General features: G+C 49.6%; 1 protein-coding gene across 1 annotated transcript in view; it reads left to right on the top strand.

The window, feature by feature from the left end:
- Positions 1-18862, top strand: part of Ubash3b (ubiquitin associated and SH3 domain containing B) — a 146753-nt gene that overhangs the window by 89629 nt on the left and 38262 nt on the right. Inside the window, exons 2-3 of the mRNA XM_032911579.1 lie at positions 16509-16562; positions 17258-17444. Of these exons, the coding sequence (XP_032767470.1) occupies positions 16509-16562; positions 17258-17444 (241 nt within the window). The remainder of the gene's footprint in view (positions 1-16508; positions 16563-17257; positions 17445-18862) is intronic.

Genomic DNA, 18862 nt, shown 5'->3' with positions numbered 1-18862 from the left:
TGGGGGTACATGCACATGTGGGTGCATAAGAATGTGTGTGGAGGCTAGAGACAACCTCAAGAGTCATCCTCCGAAAGACTGTTCATCTCCTTTGAGACAGAGTCTTTTATTGGCCTGAAGCTCACCAATGAGGTTAGACTGAATCTGCCTGTCTTCCTGGCCCCATCTCTGGGATTTCATGCATGCACCACACTTGGCATTTTTATGTGGATTCTGGAGACTGAAGTCACATTCTTGTGCTTGGCAGGTGAGGACTGTATCAACAAGGCCCCTCTTTATCTCTTTACACTGAAGTTTCTACCATGTGCATATGGGTGGTGCCATTCATCCCATCAAAAATGGCTTATGAGTTCGATGAATTGGTGGAAGAGATTCCATTCATTCCTAGGTACTGCAAGAAGGACAGCCACTTTTCTAGGGAAGGGTTATGTCTGCTAGCAGGTCAGCCATTGTCTTTGTTAGGGTTTCGATTGCTGTGAAGAGACACCATAACCAAGGCTACTCTTTATAAAGGACAACATTTAATTGGGGCTGCTTTACATGTTCAGAAGTTCAGCCCGTTAACATCAAGGTGTGAGCATGGCAGCATCCAGGCAGGCGTGGTGCGGGAGAACCTGAGAGTTCTAGATCTTGTTCTGAAGGGAACCAGAAGACTGACTTCCAGGTAGCTAGGAGGAGGGTCTCAAGGCCCACCCCACAGTGACACACTTCCTTCAACAAGGCCACGCCTACACCAAGACTACCGTCCTAACAGTGCCACTGTGCCCAGCATATTCAAACCACTACACCCATACTAATGACTCTACACACATCCCCATGTGCACAGCAGTAACTGCACTCAGTGGCTTAGATTTTTCTTTTTTTTTTGAGACAGGATTTCTCTGTGTAGCCCTGGCTGTCCTGGAAGTCACTCTGCAGACCCAGCTAGCCTCGAATTCAGAGATTTCCCTGCCTCTGCCTCCCGAGTGCTGGGATTAAAGGCACGAGCCGCCACCACCTGGCTATTCGGTGGGTTATTTTTAAAAGAGGAAGAGGAGGGAGAGGAAAAGGAGGAAAAAGAAAATAGTCAAAAGGAGGGGGACAATGAGAAAAAGGATTTGGGTTGACTATGATCAAGATGTATTGTATTCATGAAATTGTCAAAGAATAAGTAAAATATATTCTTAAACAAGACACGAAAAAGAGAAAAAAAACTAAGATTTACACGAAGCAATGTCTGCACACTGTGAAATAGAGACTCCATTAATGCTAGGCCCTCCCTTTTCTTATACCTATTTGTCAAAGTGGCTTAGGATGGCCTCCCTTAAGTGCAGGAGCCATGCTTCCAGCCTGTTTATTCGTAGTCCTTATAACAACATCTGGGAAACAGAGTTTGGCTGAGTACTTGCTTGTCGGGGGATATTTGAATGAATGAATGAATGAATGAATGAATGAATGAGCAGCCAGGTGATGGAAAGAAGTCAGTTTAGATCATCAAAACAGAGTGACCAGTTCCCATGTACTGCTCCTCGATTCTCTCGAGGGCTCTCTCTGACCCCGGCAGTCGCTCTCTCGATAGTTCTGGCTCTAGTTCTGGCTCTGTCAGGCCATAGGAACCAGTGCTAAGTTATCTCAGCAGCTCCACGCTGCCCGGGGCGGTCCATGAGCCAGTCCAGCATGGCACCTTGCCACTCTGGCCTCTATGGTTAGTGGAACTAACCATAATTTATCTCTAATTAGTATCTCTCCCAGTCGCTCTCTGCTAGTCTTGGACTCTCTGGTTCTAGCTACCTGGTAAAATCAGGGCTCCAGAAGTCCGGCATGGGCTGGCCTATCACAGCTCCCTGCCATGGACTCTGCTCACACTCCCAACAATCCAGTGAAATCATGACTCAATAAACTGTAATTTATCAGTCAGATTTATATGTTAAATTCTCAATCCACAATACATCCTCACAATGAACTCACAACCAATTAATAAGGAGATAACCCCCCCCACCTACGTAAGATAAATTTGCCTGCAGAAATCCATCCCAACTACCTTGGGTCATGCTTCTCCATCTCCATCTTGATTCTCCTAGGTCCTCCTCTCCTGCTTCTCCCTCTCCTTCTAAAATCTCTGTTCCCGCCTCCCTTCTCGTCCAATGACAGGCCTCAATTTATCTTGTCTGCCTTCACCTACATAATGACATCAACCTACAATAATTCACATGTTGGTGGTCCTGACCCCATCGCCTGCCCTGATTCTGGGCGGACTCTGCAGCGACACCTCCTCTTTTCAGCTGGATGACCCCGACCAGTTATACCATGTTCTCAGATCCCTCTTTTCCTACCAGTTTAGTGAAGAAATACTGTACCCGCCCCAGCAGTTAGGAGAGGGGTTTAATGAGACTTTTCCCATGGGAAGTGATCTGTATAGCACCTCACGGGTACCATAGAGCTGTGCCATAGGCTAGCTGTAGGTGACTAATCCATAGGGAGACAGGCAAGATCTCTGTCTCGTCTGCGCTCCTCTGACCCAGCGCAGCTGTGAGTCACACGGCCTCTTCTGCAGCTCTGGGATGAAACCATTTCAGGAGGACCAGCCCCGTCTTCGCTCAAGTATTTTTAGCTGATTCTAGTGGTTATAGAATGTGGAGGTGGGGATGGGAGGAGAAGAGAAATTAGCGTCTGTTGTCATCTGCAACCTGAAATGACTCCGTCTCATCTGTTCCTCCGGAGTCTGTCTTTCCCTCCTTTGGTGCTGTGGGATGGGACGGGGGCCGATTCTTCTCTCTGCTCCAAGTCCCAGCTGCTGCAGCTGTCCCCAGTCGTACCTCAGACCTCACACAAGAAGGAGCGGGTTCATCTCTGGTCTCCCTTGAGCCAATCAACAGTCTGGGCCTGGTTGTTCACCTCGCCTGCCTTCCTTTGGCCTTCAGTGAGATTATAACAGCCGGCTGCTGTAGGACTGTGGGGCTGTTAAGAGACTCCACAGAAATAATTGTGAAAACGTCTGTAGCACAGCGTTGACTTCGCCCCAGCACTGGGTGACATGTCCCTTGGCCCCATCCCTTTCTCTGCATCTTGGGTTAGAGCCGCTTCCCAGAACTGCCACCCTGAGTGACAGAGTGTAGAAACTCTGTGTGACTCTGCATTCACTCTCCCCCACCCCCACAGCACCCTGGAGGGACGCAGACTTTATTATTCAGTGGACATTTTTCCTCCCAGATCAGCTTGGCTGTCCTCTGGAGGGTTGCCGTGACTCTCAGAGCAAATGACACTGTTCCTCTGGGACAGCCTGGTCTCCAATAGAACCCCCAGTGGCATGTCCTTGACTGAGGAGACTTCAGAAATGGTTACCTTAAGTGTCCCCTTGAACCCAGGGCCTAATTACAGAACTAAACTACATCTTATACTCAGAAACCTCTCCACAGAAAAGTTTGAGGAGACCTGTAGAAATAGTCAATTACTATACGGAACAGAACAACCATAAAGTAGGAACTATAGCCTTATTTATCGAGGGGACTGACTTAGCCGTTATCTCGTTCCTGGGCCACGATACCTTGGCGTCCTTGGTGCAAGACTGAGGTAGCTTCTGAGCTTCAGATTCCCAGGGGATAAAACTTGTTTAGCTTGGTCAAGGCACTGAACTTTGCAAACACAGATCATCTCTCTAAGAAGATAGTCCAATGAGCAGTGGTGAGACCACCCTGCAGAGTAGTGAGTTAGAACCCCATTATGGAGAACTACGATTCCATATCTGATGTATGTGTACATGCGTGCGGACATGCACCACTGCATGACTGCCCAGGCAGAAGCTACAGGTCAGCATCAGGGATCTTCCTCTGCCAAATCTCTCCTTATTTTTTTGATCTTTGCTCTCTTGTAGAACCTAAAGTTTATGGATCAGGTAGGCTAGCTGGCCAGCGAGTCCACGTAAGCATCCCGTCCCTGTGCTGGGAAAGGAAACATTTGTCACTCTGTCTGCCTTTTAAGTGGGTGCCGGGGATCCAAACTCTATTTCCCCCTCCTCATGCAGCAAGCAGTTTACCCACTGAACATCCCCCTAGTCCTCTCCATGTCTCTCTTTAGAACTACCCTTGTGCGTACACACAGCCCAACTTGCAATTCCGGCCTGGATGACTAGGTGGTAGATTGCTGTCCCATTATCCTTCCCCCATTCACAGCCTCTCGGTAACTCCTCACTTTCCTGCTGACTGACTCTCAACACCACTCCTGCCTACAGCCTGGGTCACCCACCCTCCTCTCAGGAGAGTTTCTGTCATCCCCCCCCCAACCCCCAGCACCTGCCGGCTTCCTCTGTGACCCCTTTCCTTGTCTTATCTAGAAAGCTTTTCCCTCTTTCCAAATCTGAAACACTCTCAAGGCCTTCCCAGAAGTTAGAGATGGGTTTTAGCAGGGGAAGAATCTGGGTCAGCCGGCATCCAACCTTGAAATGCTTCTATTAGCACGGAGCTTCCATTTATCCTCGGGAAACGGCACGGACTGATGGGCTGATGTGCACAGGCCTGCGTGCAGATGTTAGTTTTGTTCGGTGTCTGATATATGCAAGGCACCAGGCTAAGCTTCAAATGCGTTACCTGATCTTAGCCGAGAACCTTCCTGAAGCGGTGGGTATAGTTACATACCCCACACACACAAGAAATTCAGAAATTGAGCCTTGGGGAGAAATAACTTGCCCACCATCCCAGGAACAAGCTTTTTTTTTTTTCCTTACACAGCAAACAAGCACACTTGTGCCTCTATGCAACCCCGCCCACATCATGCGGGGAGGAAAGTCACTGCCCGAGACACCTAGAAGTATGGGGAAGTGTATTTGTGACAGCGCCACCCATGGGCTAATGGCTTGGTTTCCCAATTATAAGCAGCCGCCTCCCTTAGCAGAGGTGCTCTTTTAGCAAGAACAAAACAAGGCCTCCCATCTGGGCTGCTGGCCCTGCCAGGTAAACACACAGGAAACCCAAAAAGCAATTCTGCTAACCATCGCTGAGAGAGGCTGCCTGATGGACAGAGATGGCTTCACCTCCTTGGCGTCCTCACGGCGAGGGCCCACACACCTAATTCCCCAAATAGCTCACGCTTTTTTTGTTGGCCCCCTCTGATGAGGTTTATGAAAAAGTTCAGTGCATTTTCCTCCCCATTGGCTGGCCTTGGAGGCAAGGGCCAAAGGCTTGTCGTTGTATTGATTATTGGATACAGCCAGGCCATTAACCGGGGCTGACTGAAAGGGCTCTCCACTGGGAGCCTGACTCTGACACAGGCTGTCAGGATCAATACATCTTTCTCCATTAGGTGCATTTCCTCTGACGGAAATGGGTCTGCCCATTACGGCTGATGCTTACTGACAGGCCTCTTCATGCCCTCTCAAAGCCTCCTGGGGAAAACACCACAGGGATGTGGGGGCCTGTTTAGTGGAGCAACCCCCGTTCTTAGCAGGTCTGGACTCTCTTAAGTGAACGTGATAGAACGAATGGCTTCTATTGCGTGGGAAAGAGAGACCAGGTACAGAAGAAGGGCCAGACCAATTTGAGAACATTGAGCCCTCGGGGTTGGACTCACGGAAGAGCTTTCTGAGCACAGGAGCCATTGGGCAACAAGGAAATGCCCTCATAACATCGGAAGTGATTCCCTCAAAAGTCAGGCGGCTTAGCTGACGGTGAGCCCCTTGCAGTCGGGGACCACTGTCACTCAGAGTGACTTGGGAAACCTCAAAATCCCTTGAAGACCTCATTTCTTACTTGGTTTGACTTTCCTGTGGACTTGTCAATCACGCCCTCCCCCATTTGAAAACACTAAAACTGAACGTCGAACTGGGAAATAAGTCTCTCTCGGGAAAGGACACTTGAAAGCCAGGGTTGGTGGTTGGTGATGCTTTCCTTAGCAACAGAAATAAGTTGGTGCTGGTGGCCCTGCTAACCCGCACTGCTGTCCATTCTTGGCGTGCGCGGTTCTCAGTTAGTTGGTCATCAGATGCTGCCTCACACTCATGGGAGGGAGCTCAGCCTGCCGACGGAAGAAGAGACCGAATCCTTGTAGTTCTCACTGAGTTCTTACTGGGAGGATGGCGGAGGTCTCAGTCGAGGGGCGTTGCTGCTGAGAGACTGGGAGCCTGTAAGGTCAGGGGTTACATGATTTGGTTGTTCCAAAGCATCCTGAATCTGGCTGCTGGAGTGCTTGCAGAACACCTTGGCTCTGTGTTTTCTACCCATCGTCCCTTCCCCGCATGGAGTGCTCCATCCAGCTTTGGGTCCATTCTAAGGAGGTGGGGAGGCAGGGGGAGGTGATGATTGTGCTTCGTGGTGGAATTGAGACTTCATTGAGAGTAAAATCCAAAAGACATGGATGTGAAGCAAAAGCAGTTGATTCTCATGAGGGGGAATGGAGCAGAGGGGAAGGAGAAAGAGACAGAGGGGGGGAGAGACACAGAGATAGCAGAGAGAGAGAGAGAGAGAGAGAGAGAGAGAGAGAGAGAGAGAGAGAGAGAGAAAGAGAGAGAGAGAGAGAATGAACAGCTTCAGGGTACTTCTCTCTTTTTGATAATTAGGGGTTTTGTTGTTTTGCTTTATATTTTGGGTTATAAAAGCCTTTTTTAAGGTTTACTTTATCCCCCCGCCCGTGTGTGTGTGTGTGTGTGTGTGTGTGTGTGTGTGTGTCTGTGTGTGCCTGCATTATGTCTGTGCACCATGTATGTGCCTGGTACTCAAGAAGGCCAGAAGGCGGCACTGGATCTCCATGGTTGCGAGCCACCATGTGGGTTCCTCTGCAAGACAACAAGTGCTATAAACTGCTGAGCCCTCTCTGCAGCCCCAGAAATGCCTTTTCCATGGCCCCTGCTCCTGCAGAGAAGAGACTGCATTGTGCTCACAGTTTTGACAGGTAGGAAGGAGGCCTCCACTGATGCAGTAATATGGATGCCCAGCTTTAGCCCAGAGGAAAGTGACTCTAAGTTCCCCCATCCCTGCCCTCTCTGTGACCGAAGTTCCACACAGCCTGGAAGACACTGCTGGCGTCTGGAGTAGGTCTAAACAAGATTGGGTTAAACAAGAGGCTCCTTGCCCACTCCTCCATGGGTCTACAAAGAGAATATAGAACTGGTCATTCACCAGCCAAGACCCTTCCACAGGCTGGGCATCAGGTCACCCATACCAATGAGTGGGGCTCCTGCTTTGACCCAAAGGTGCCAGCGCTGGCAAGTCCTTTAGGTGGGTGACAGACTACTTGGCTAGACTCTGGAATTCTAGACCTCAGCAGGCATAGACCACACGCCTTAATCTGCAACACTGAAAGCCAAAGCTACTTTAAGATCCAGACTTTCTCCCAACCCCACCACCCTAAAAGTGTTTCGCTGTATGTAGACCTGGCTGTCCTAGAACTTGTTTTGTAGATCAGGCTGGCCTTGAACTCACAGATATCTATCTATCTACCTGCCTCTTCCTCCCAAAAGCTGGGATTAAAGGCTTGCAGCACCATGCCTAACCCGACTTTCTTAAACTTGGACATATCAAAATTTGGGGGAGTTGGAACATTTTGGATTTCAAATGTTTTGATTGGGTGTGATCAATCTGTTGTTATAGGACCTTTAGTCTCAGCACTCCAGAGACAGAGTCAGGTCTATCTGTGAGTGTGGGGCCAGCCTGGTCTATTCAGTGAATTCCAGGTCAACCAGAGCAACATAATGAGACCCTGCCTCTCCAAGGGAGTGGGGGCTGCGGGGAGACTTTGGTAAGCCAATAGGCTGGAGAAGGTGGTAGGATAGAGTTCGGAAAGACTATCTCAACGAAGCACAGCCTTTAACCTTTTATCTTCATGAGGAAATGACAGAGGGCAAGAGATAACTGGCTATCTAGTGTTTTTGCATACAGAAAAGACCAGAGATTAGGGAAGTTTTGGGTAAACCCGACTCTGGGCTGCTGGTTTCACTGATTAAGGACAGGGATGTGCTCAGCTGCGTGGGAGCTGCTCCTAGCAAAGCAAAGCTGTGAACAGCACCGTAACCCAGCCATGTTCATCCAACTAACCGTTCTCAAATCAAAAACAAAAAACAAACAAACAAACAAAAAACACCTCTGAAGTCTGTTTGCCGTAAGGGATGCTTAAACCTGTGTTTTTGGAAGAGCGACCGTTCTGTTCACCGGATACATTTTATCTTAGAGGAAGTTTAGCCGACTAAAAGTGTTTATCGATCAACTGACCACTTTGGCAACTAGCGTCTAATCTAGATCATTCCCTTGCAGACAGCTGAGCTGTTGCTACAGTTTCTACCGGTAGGCCATGTCTCTAAGGTTCAAGTCACACGTAACCCTCCCTACCTTAAGTCATGGCTCTGTCTACCCGCCTGCCCTTGGGTGAGGATTGTGGTGTTAATATGTGGGTCTGGACATCTCTAAGCTTGTGTGTATGTGTGTGTGCCTGGAACTCATTGAATAGGTGAAGCTGACTGGCCAGGGAACCCTGGGGATTCAGCCCTCTGGAAAGGAAGCAGCATCCTGGCTGGCCTGGCTGGCCTTTTTTCTATTATTTTTTTTTTTAAATCATGGGTTCTACTTTGGACTTCTCACATTCCCACTACAAGAACAAACTACACTATCACCCCAGCCCTTCACTGCGTCTTACAAGGTGGCCACACTCAAGTGTCCTTCTTGGCCACCACCTCAGACACCATCTGCTCAGCATATTACAGAAGGGAAGACTCCATCTGAGGTAGGAAGGTTCCCGTCCGGAGCCTCCAGTGTGGCTGGTGAACTGTGGGACAACAATGACCGTTCACTGAACTGAGGGACTTCCTGTCTTCTGTGGCTGGAGGGGGAAGAGTGGAGTAACCCACAGGGCTACTGTGGGTTTCTGGGGTCTTCTCAGTGGAGTCCAGCATCTCTGAGAGAGACTGGACTTGCAAGTCCAGAGCGTGGAGGTCTGGAGCATGAACTACCACCAGGTCTACCATGGAGACAGAAACAGATGTCAAGAGAAACAACATGGTGGTTGACATAGGCTACTGTCACAGAAAGAGACTTTGGTATGTTTTTCTGTGGTTTTTCATATGAGATGGGGTCTCGTATGGCTCAGGCTGGCCTGAAACATTCTATGTGGAAACTAATGACCATGAACTTCTGATCCTTCTCTTTTAGCCCCACAAGTGCTGAGATTGTAGCCATGAGTACCACCCCTGGATTTGTAGTAGTAGTTGTTGTTGTTTGGGGTTCTGTTGTTCTTGCTTTATTTGCTAGTTGGGTTCTTTTGTTACTGGTTTGCCGTTTAAATCTGTAGGCCAAGCTCTCACTGTGTATCTCTGGCTAGCCTAAAACTCACTATGTAGAGCAGGCTGGCCTCAAACTCAGAGATCTGACTGCCTCTGCCTCCCCAAAGGCATGTGTCACCGTGCCTGGCTTGGCTTTTGTTTTGTGTTTTTGAGGTAGGGTCTCGGGTAGTCAAGCCTGGTCTTGAACATTCTATGTAGCCAAGGATGACTTTGAACTCCTTTACCCTGAAAGAGCTAGAATTACATGTGCCACTGCACTGGTTTCATGCAGTGTTAGGGTTGGGAGCCAGGACTTCATGCATGCTAGGCAAGTGCCCTACCAGCTGGACACTCTGCCCAACCTATAAATGAACCTTTACCCAAAGAGGGAGGAAGGGCAAGCACAGTATGTATGTATGAGGTTGGTGCTCAGTTTCAGACACACTCTGGGAAGCCAATACAGCCCTTCAGTATGTTTCTTACACTGGTTTGTGGCCTTACTGGCAATTCTTGGGTGCTTTTCCTTGCAGAGGGCCAGCCTGGGATACAGAACAGACAGCTGATAGTTTGTCAGGAGGACTGAAGACGTTCTACTCAATGCCTGTGTTCAAAGTCTTTCCCACATCTCGAGTCTTGCTTTTCTACCAGAGAGAGAAATAATTGGAAGGTCACCTCTTGTCCTCTGTTTTCAAGTTGGCTGCCAGCCTCAGGCACAATTCTGAGCTGCCCCGGAGTCATGCAGAGGTGCTCAGCTCAGAAGACAACTCTGAGAGCCTCTGATGTGTCTTCCCAGAAGCCGCATACAAAAGAAAAATAAAAGTTTTGTAGGGCTCTGAGTATTTTATATGAACAGAGCCCGGATTCTATCCCCAATACCACATGAATGGGTCCCCAGCACCATATGATGGCTCACAACCATCTGTAACTCCAGTTCCTGGGGATCCAATGCCCTCTTCTGACCTCCATGGTCACCAGGCACACACATGGTGCACCCATGTACATGCAGGCAAGATACCTATACACGTATAAAACCTGCATGGTGGCACATTGTGATCAGAAGTTCAAGGTCATCCTTGGCTACACAGTTAACTTTAGGCCAGCCTGGGCTAAGTGAGACCTTGTCTCAAAACAAGGCATGGTTTGGCCATTGTGTCTCCATTGTCCGCAGCAGCACAAATGGCTTCCTTGTGGGTCTGGACTTTGCTACTGAGAAACAGAATTGACTCCACCTAAGTCTGCCCGACCCCCAGAATGGCACAGACCGTTAAACTAATTTCCAACAAAGAGTTGTCGGGTTAATTAGGCCATTTTAAATTCAATTAAATGTGTTAGGTATGAAAGATTAATGCTATCCTGCAGGTTGAGTAGGTTTTTTATTTTTTTTATTTTTTGCATCTTGGAGATCATATTAAATATTTCCAAAATGTAAGGTTGTCTTGGCGACATGAAGAAGAGATGTAATTAATTTAATTTTGGTTATGTCGGGCGTTTTATCCACTCGGAGGATTCTGTACCTGGCCTTGTATCTTCTGTTTTCTTTACAAATAGGTCTTTTGAACACAGACAGCTGCAGCACACACACTGGGCTGGGGTGCAGGTGGGGGTGGGGGAGGCTGTGTTCCTGACTAAGAGCCTCTCTGAGTAGACTACACTGCAGTAGGGAGAAGTGTCTCTAAGCCCCAGATCAGAAATCTAAAAGGCTCTCACGGTTTCTTTTCAAGTTTAGCATGGTGTTTGAGGCGGTTCTCAACCTGTGGGTCGCATGTCAGCTGTCCTGCGTATCGGATATTTAACGTGACGGTTCATAACAGTAGCAAAATTACGGTTATGAAATAGCAAAGAAAATAATTTTATGGTTGGGGGCATGTCCTAGTCGGGGTTTCTATTCCTGCACAAACATCACGACCAAGAAGCAAGTTGGGGAGGAAAGGGTTTACTCAGCTTACACTTCCACGTTGCTGCTCATCACCAAAGGAAGTCAGGACTGGAACTCAAGCAGGTCAGGAAGCAGGAGCTGATGCAGAGGCCATGGAGGGATGTTTCTTACTGGTTTGCTTCCCCCGGCTTGCTCATCTTGCTTTCTTATAGAACCCGAGACCATCAACCCAGGGACGGCACCACCCACAGTGGGCTGGGCCCTCCCACCTTGACCACGAGTTGAGAAAATGCCTTACACCTGGGTCTCACGAGGGCATTTCTACAACTGAGGCTCCTTTTCCTGTGGTAATTCCAGCTTGTGTCAAGCTGACACACAAAACCAGCCAATACAAGGGCACCACATGAGGAACTATATCAAGGGAGCACAGCATGGGGAAGGTTGAGAAGCACTGAGCTAGAGTGACATGGAGAACAGTTTCATAGGGAATTAAGAGAAGAGGCTCTTGTGGCATCTGGATATGACTGATGCAAGCCTGGATCAGACCGTGGTCCCTGAAAGATACCACCAATCAGGAACCAGCACTGCGGGCCTTTGGCTTGGCTCTTCATTTTCATCTGATTCTGTGCAATTTCTTAAGGAAAAACAGGCAGGGGGTGAGGGGACAACGAAGGGAAAGAAAGAGGGAAGGGACTGGGAGAAAGAGAAGGACTGCAGGTGAGGAAGGAGGAAAGGAGAGGGGGAATGCTGTCACAGGCAAACCAGCAGGAAAGTTTCTTTGTGAACCTTCTAAAGCAGGATCCTTGAGGCCATCTTTCCACATGCAGAGATCTGAAGATCCTGGGAGCTGGGAGCAGCAGGAGGACTCCCAGCTAAGGGGAGACTCCCAGCAGAGGGGAGGACCCCCAGCAGAGAGGACTCCCAGCTGAGGGGAGGACTCCCAGCTGAGGGGAGGACTCCCAGCTGAGGGGAGGACCCCCAGCAGAGAGGACTCCCAGCTGAGGGGAGGACTCCCAGCAGAGGGGAGGACCCCCAGCAGAGAGGATTCGCAGCTGAGGGAAGGACTCCCAGCTGAGGGGAGGACTCCCAGCAGAGGGGAGGACTCCCAGCTGAGGGGAGGACTCCCAGCTGAGGGGAGGACCCCCAGCAGAGAGGACTCCCAGCTGAGGGGAGGACTCCCAGCAGAGGGGAGGACCCCCAGCAGAGAGGATTCGCAGCTGAGGGAAGGACTCCCAGCTGAGGGGAGGACTCCCAGCAGAGAGGATTCCCAGCTGAGGGGAGGACTCCCAGCAGAGAGGATTCCCAGCTGAGGGGAGGACTCCCAGCAGAGGGGAGGACCCCCAGCAGAGAGGACTCCCAGCTGAGGGGAGGACTCCCAGCTGAGGGGAGGACTCCCAGCTGAGGGGAGGACCCCCAGCAGAGAGGACTCCCAGCTGAGGGGAGGACTCCCAGCAGAGGGGAGGACCCCCAGCAGAGAGGATTCGCAGCTGAGGGAAGGACTCCCAGCTGAGGGGAGGACTCCCAGCAGAGGGGAGGACTCCCAGCAGAGAGGATTCCCAGCTGAGGGGAGGACTCCCAGCAGAGGGGAGGACCCCCAGCAGAGAGGATTCCCAGCTGAGGGGAGGACTCCCAGCAGAGGGGAGGACCCTCAGTAGAGGGGAGAACCCCCAAAGGGGAGGACTCACAGCAGAGGAGGTGATTGGTTGACGATACTGCTGGCTCCTCCCAGCGGCTGGGACCTTCATAGAGGCCTGTTTGGCTCATCTGTCTTGTCCCTCAGCCCTTGCTTTTGTGTCAGCTGTTCTGGTCTCCTTCCTTGGTAAGCAGAAAGCAGGATGTTTTGTTTCATTGTCCACTACCAATGATTTAAGACCAGGCTGTTTGATGTGATGGAATGTCGGGAACTCACAGAGTGTCCCCACCCACTGGTCTCACGTGAGACCACCCTACCAAAGAGTGCTTGTCCTCCGAACTGCCCCAACATCACCTGAAGGTGGGGCTGGACTCTCACAGTCCAGGCTGAAGGGGAGCTTCTCCACCTGCAGAGGCCGGGACTCTGAAGTGAAACCCCTGCCAGCCTCTGAGTTGCGCTGAGGGGAGCAGATGCCTGGCCTGAGCTGGGGCTTGGCTGTTCCCAGCATACTCCCACTGGCCCTTGGCGTTGGCCCCAGGGGGTAGGCCGTGGGGGTGGTGCTCTATGGCAACTCGCTCTTCAGCTGAGCAGAGCTGGGAGTCTGCAGCTGCTGTTCCGCGCCGGCCTGTTCTGTGGGCAGAGTTCTGGGAACAGACTCAAACCGTTGTAACCAGCTTGCTTTGAGCCTCCCGGCCTCCCTCTGAGGAATGGGGTTTTCCCTGCCTAGCAAGTTCACTCCTCTGTTTCAGAGGTATGAATTGACTTTCTAGAAACCTTTAGAAGTACATTTAAGAACCACTGTGCGCTCACCACAAAGCCCTGACAGCCTGAGTTCAATCCATTACCGAAGGAGGGTACCAACTCCTGCAGCTCCTCTGGCCTCACCACCACCACACTGTCCTCCCCCAAAAAAGGAGGGAGGCGGAAGCTGGAGAGTTAGCTCAGCACTTGCTGCTCTTCCAGAGGACTAGAGTTTAGTTCCCAGCACCCGAGTGCTGGCTCACAATCTTCTGTAACTCCAGTTCTGTGGGAGTCAGTGCCCTGACCTCTGCAGGTACCAGGCACAAACACAGTACATACACATACATGCAGACAAACGTACGTGTCAAATAAATCTAAAAAGAAAGGTTTAAAAACAATGTTTAAAACCTATTTCTTCCAGAGTATTTCTTGAGGCTCAAGGGCCCTTGGTGCTGTTGCCAACACAGCTACCCCTCACCGGGCAGGGTGTGTTAAGTGAGATGCTCCTCCCTCAGCCTTGCATTCTGTGTGAAGACCTGTTTAGGTGTCTTTAACCTGTATGCCACTCAAACCTTCCATTATCTCAATCCACCCTCCCACCTCTGAACCTTCTCCAAAAAAAACGAGACTTTTAAGTTAGGGAGACCATAACTTAATTAGATCTCTCATTTCCAGAGGATTCTCGTGGCGGCTTCTCCAAAGAAATAAATTAAATTTCAGTCAGCTGTATTTCGTTGGGGGGAAGGGTGCAAGACAAAGAAATTGGATGCTCTCTATAAATAGCACATTGTCTGGGCTGAAAATGAGTTCTCATCCCAATTGTTTTGGGAACAATGGGTCCTTCTGGGGGCATTTAATAGCCTCCAACAACCCCTGACTGGTGGGCTTTTTTTTTATGTGGCTTCCCTACCTAAAAAAGGGAGGTGTGGGTCTCAACCCCGGGCAGTAGTAGTGGGGATGAGAGTGCTCCCTGCTTCTAAGCTGCCTTTGACCAGCTTCCTTTCCCAGAGGCCCACCTCTTTTCTCCTGGACTTCATCTCAGTGAATAGTTTGTGTCTCGCCCCATGCTGTTCCAGGTAGCCCATCGCTGGGGAGTTAATCTGGGAGAAAAGCCAGGCCTGCTTTGAGCAGATTTCTCCTCTCTCCTGGAGTTTTCCTTGGGAGGCTGAAGAAACTGGGCACACACATGATATCTAAAGTCTCTCCCAGCCTGACCCAGAGACTCACTCATGGCTCTGAGTGGTCCATGGAGGGGGAGAGAGAGAGAGAGAGAGAGAGAGAGAGAGAGACAGACAGACAGACAGACAGACAGACAGACAGACACAGACCCAGGATCCTCGGGCGAGAAGGAAAAGGATACTTGGAAAGAGTGACAATTCAATTTGAATTCCTTCCCTCCTTCCCTTCTGCCCTAGGACCCCAAATCAGTGTAGTGGAAAGCACAAAAGTCATCACTTACTGATGGCCTGCTTTGAAAATGATCTCATACTGGCCACCTGTGATGTGTCAGGCACTAGCTAGCCAAGGCTCCGTGTAATACGACCCATCTTTACATTCCAGGACAGAGTAGAAACATGGTGTCTACCCACCACAGCCACCCCTCCCCTCCCAGTGAGTTGTCACCTTACAGTTCACAGTGCCTCTGCCTCGATGCTGTCATTAGACTTCTGTACATTGTCAAGGTTCTCAGGCTTCCCCTCCATTACTACTACTATTACTATTACTACCACTATTACTATTACTACCACTACTACTATTACTACCACTATTACTATTACTACCACTACTACTATTACTACCACTACTACTATCACTACCACTACTACTATTACTACCACTACTACTATCACTACCACTACTACTATTACTACCACTGCTAGTATTACTACCACTATTACTATTACTACTACAACTACTATTATTACTATTACTACCACTATCACTATTATTACTACTATTACTACCACTACTATTATTACTATTGCTACTACTATAATTACTACTACTATTACTACTATTACTACCACCACCACTACTACTATTACTACCACAATTACTACTACTATTACTATTACTACAATTACTACTGTTATTACTACTGAGTCAAGGTCTCACCCTGTAACCCTGGCTGGCCTGAAATTCTCTATGTAGACCAGGCTAAACTCTGCTTCCCCCCAGTGTTGGATCAAACATGTGCACCACCATACCCAGTTCCCTCCACAGCTCTTGCCCCCAATGTAATCAGATAGTTAGCTTCTAGCTCTTGTTTTCCTGCCTACTGGACCACATTCCCCAGGGACAGGGACTGTGTGAATCTTGTTCCCCATGAATCAGCACCAAAGCAGGATGCAAACCCAGAGCTCTGTGGCTCTGGCTGACCTGGCCCTGCAGTGCCCCTTGCAAACTTGCAAGTCTCACTGCAGTGAGCCCCTTGTAGCTACTGGCCCACCATCAGGAAGGCTTTGAGCTATCTCTCCAGAAGTAACTGGTAATAGCACTCCCTGGCTCTGTTTTGTCCCCAAAGATGTCTGCAAAGTAATTGAACATGATGATCCCCTTGGGTCGTTGGGGCAGGAAAAGGAGGAAGAAGTGAGTTTATCCAAGTGTCCTTGTAGATATTTAGCCCCGAGTCTTCCTGTTCTTCCCCACCCATTCCATCAAGGGTTATAAGAATCCACTCTGTGGGGGATCTAGGTCATTGGAAATGAGTGGGTGAAAATCGGGGAGAAAATGCAAAGACATGACAACTTTTAGGGAAGTGAAAATAAAACCCTAATGTGGAAACAACTGAAAATAGACAGCGGGATGTCAGGCTGCATGCAAATCCAATGCTAATTACATGGAAATTGATGACTAGTCCTGCCTTCCACCTGCCTTCCTGGGACCCTTGGGGAGCCCCTGCTGCAGGCACCTTTCCTATGCCACACAGCAGTGTAGGGAACGCACACTCCGATGTCGCCTCTGCCCACTCCACCCTCGTGAGAAGAGCTGAGGGGAAGGCTAAAAATACTAACAATAGATATTTGGTTTCTTTTTTGCAGACAAAAAGCTCTGGCATCCACGGGAGGAAGAAGCGTTCAAGCAGCATGTGACTGGTTGGTATGAAATAAATAAATCGAGAGAATAGCGTGTAATTAACTCTGAGTGTCTATGATGAGCTCGCATGTGCAGTCTTTTTTCTAATGGACCCTTCCAGGAGGGGAAGAGACAAACGTGACAGACCCATTTGTCAAGCCCTGCCCTGGCCCCAGGGCGTGCATATCTCCTTGGATCTGTTTAAAGGCTTTCGAAATCCTCTCAGACAGAGGCTCACATTATCTGAGGCCTGCCAGTCACCTCTAGATTCACTGGACGCCTGTGGATGCTAAGCTGGCCAATTTAGAAAAATGTCCTACTCATGTACCAGGATGTCATTCCCAAGGATGAGCCCACGGGCCACCCTCCTGGACCTTCCTTTCGCTTTGGAGTCACACGAGCTCCAGAGTAGACTGAGCTGAAGGAATGGGCTGTGTGTGAGGAAACTCCTCTGTGGGGAACGGATTTGGAGTTAACCCAAGGATGCTTCCTGGAGAGCAGCTTTGGGGTTTTTTTAGGGAGTTGTGGGATGAGGAGAACAGAAGCCTCTCCATCTGAGACTTGGTTGGGTGTGTAAGCTTCAAAGGGTGGATTTTTACCGCACAAATGGAAACCCTTCTCGGTGTGGTCCTGGGGAGGGATGGGCCTGCCTCCTCTCTTCCTCCTCGTCCATTGTTCGCCAGTGAGGCTTTCTTGTATCTCTCATCTCCCACAGGCTGTTCTCCCACGTCGGGGACCCCTTCCTGGATGACCCCCTGCCTCGGGAGTATGTCCTCTACCTCCGCCCAACCGGTCCATTAGCCCAGAAGCTCTCTGACTTCTGGCAGCAGTCCAAGCAGATCTGTGGGAAGAACAAGGCCCACAACATCTTCCCCCACATCACCCTCTGCCAGTTCTTCATGGTAAGCCACATCGCACACCCCTGTCTCCCCACCCCCAACCCCTCAGTGTCCCTGGGCACCGGGAGTGAAGATCGGAGCTTTTCCAGAAGACTAAGATATTTAGGAGCTCCCAGCACTGGGTGGACCTCCCAGAGGTCAGTGTGGTCTCCAGTGAGGGCCTCACTCTACTTCCACTCTCCTGGCATCGGCTGAGGCCCTGGAACATCTGGATTCAGTGCATCAGGAAAATAATATACTTCTAAAACCTGAAGGATAAGCCCAACCCTTGGTGGGTGGAAATTTGCCTGTCAGCCATTGATGTAGCTTCTTCATACATGTTTACTGTCTACTCATTCCACTCTTAGGGTAGGAGTATCAGTGTGTGTGTGTTTGCACACGTAATCACCTCATCCACCTCATCTTGTACTCTAGCCTGAAACTCACTAAGGAGTCTAGGCAGGCTGAACAGCCAGCGAGCGCCAGAGATGTCTCCAGTCTCACCGCCCTGATCCTGGAGTCACAAGTCCATGCTAACACACCCAGGTTTTTTTCAGGTGGTTCCGGGCATTGAACTCACATCCTCATGTTAGTATGGTATGTTCTCCAAGTGAGCTTTATTCCTGTATTTTTATTTTTGAGACAGAGACTCATAGCCCAAGCCAGCTTGCTATGTCACCGGGGCTGACCTGAAACTTTTACATTCCCAATCCTCCTGCCTCAGCCTCCCAAGTACTGTGATCACAGGCACGGACCGCCATGCCTGGTCAACTCTCAGGGTGGGGAGCAGAAGGAACAGAGAGAGTGGGGATCCAGATAACAGGCAGGAAAAGCCACTCCCTCTACATGAACATCACCATGTGAGGTCTTACTAGAGTTTTCTAGAGACTGAAGAGATAACTTTCTCTTGCCACAGTTCCTCATCCACACCCTAGCTATCCATGGAAAAGCCTATTTAGAGGCTAAATCAATCCTCCATAATATAAGATATGAAGCATTCGTCCCCTACTTCTGCTCCTCCCAGTGATGGAGTTGGCTTACCCACGCGTGTTCTGCACAAAGGCGGGATGGTAGCCTTTTAAAAAACAGTTTTCAAAAATACATTTTGCTTTGGGTTTTTTCTTCTTCTTCTTCTGGACGTAATTCTCACTTCGTGTGTGTCTCAGGTAAATAACGTGTTCCTAACACCTTGTCTCCAGCAACCTCACTCTGAAAATTAAATCGATTATCACTTCCTCTTAGTCATCCGAGGATCTTGCAGGAAAGCGTTTAGGCTTTAGAGAAACACTCATCCTTCCTCCCAACCCTCCAAAGAGAGTAGGTGGATGATGTCACCACTCCCCAGCCTCCTTCTTTCTTCTTCCCAAGGATCATGGGAGTGGTGGTGAAGACAACAGTTGTCTGAGGAGCAACTGAAAGAGTGCTGGAGGCTGTGTTCCTGC

The sequence above is a fragment of the Rattus rattus genome, chromosome 8, assembly GCF_011064425.1.
Source record: "Rattus rattus isolate New Zealand chromosome 8, Rrattus_CSIRO_v1, whole genome shotgun sequence".
Classification (NCBI taxonomy): domain Eukaryota; kingdom Metazoa; phylum Chordata; class Mammalia; order Rodentia; family Muridae; genus Rattus; species Rattus rattus.
The sequence above is the reverse complement of the archived record's forward strand: the minus strand, read 5'-3'. Positions and strand labels throughout refer to the sequence as shown.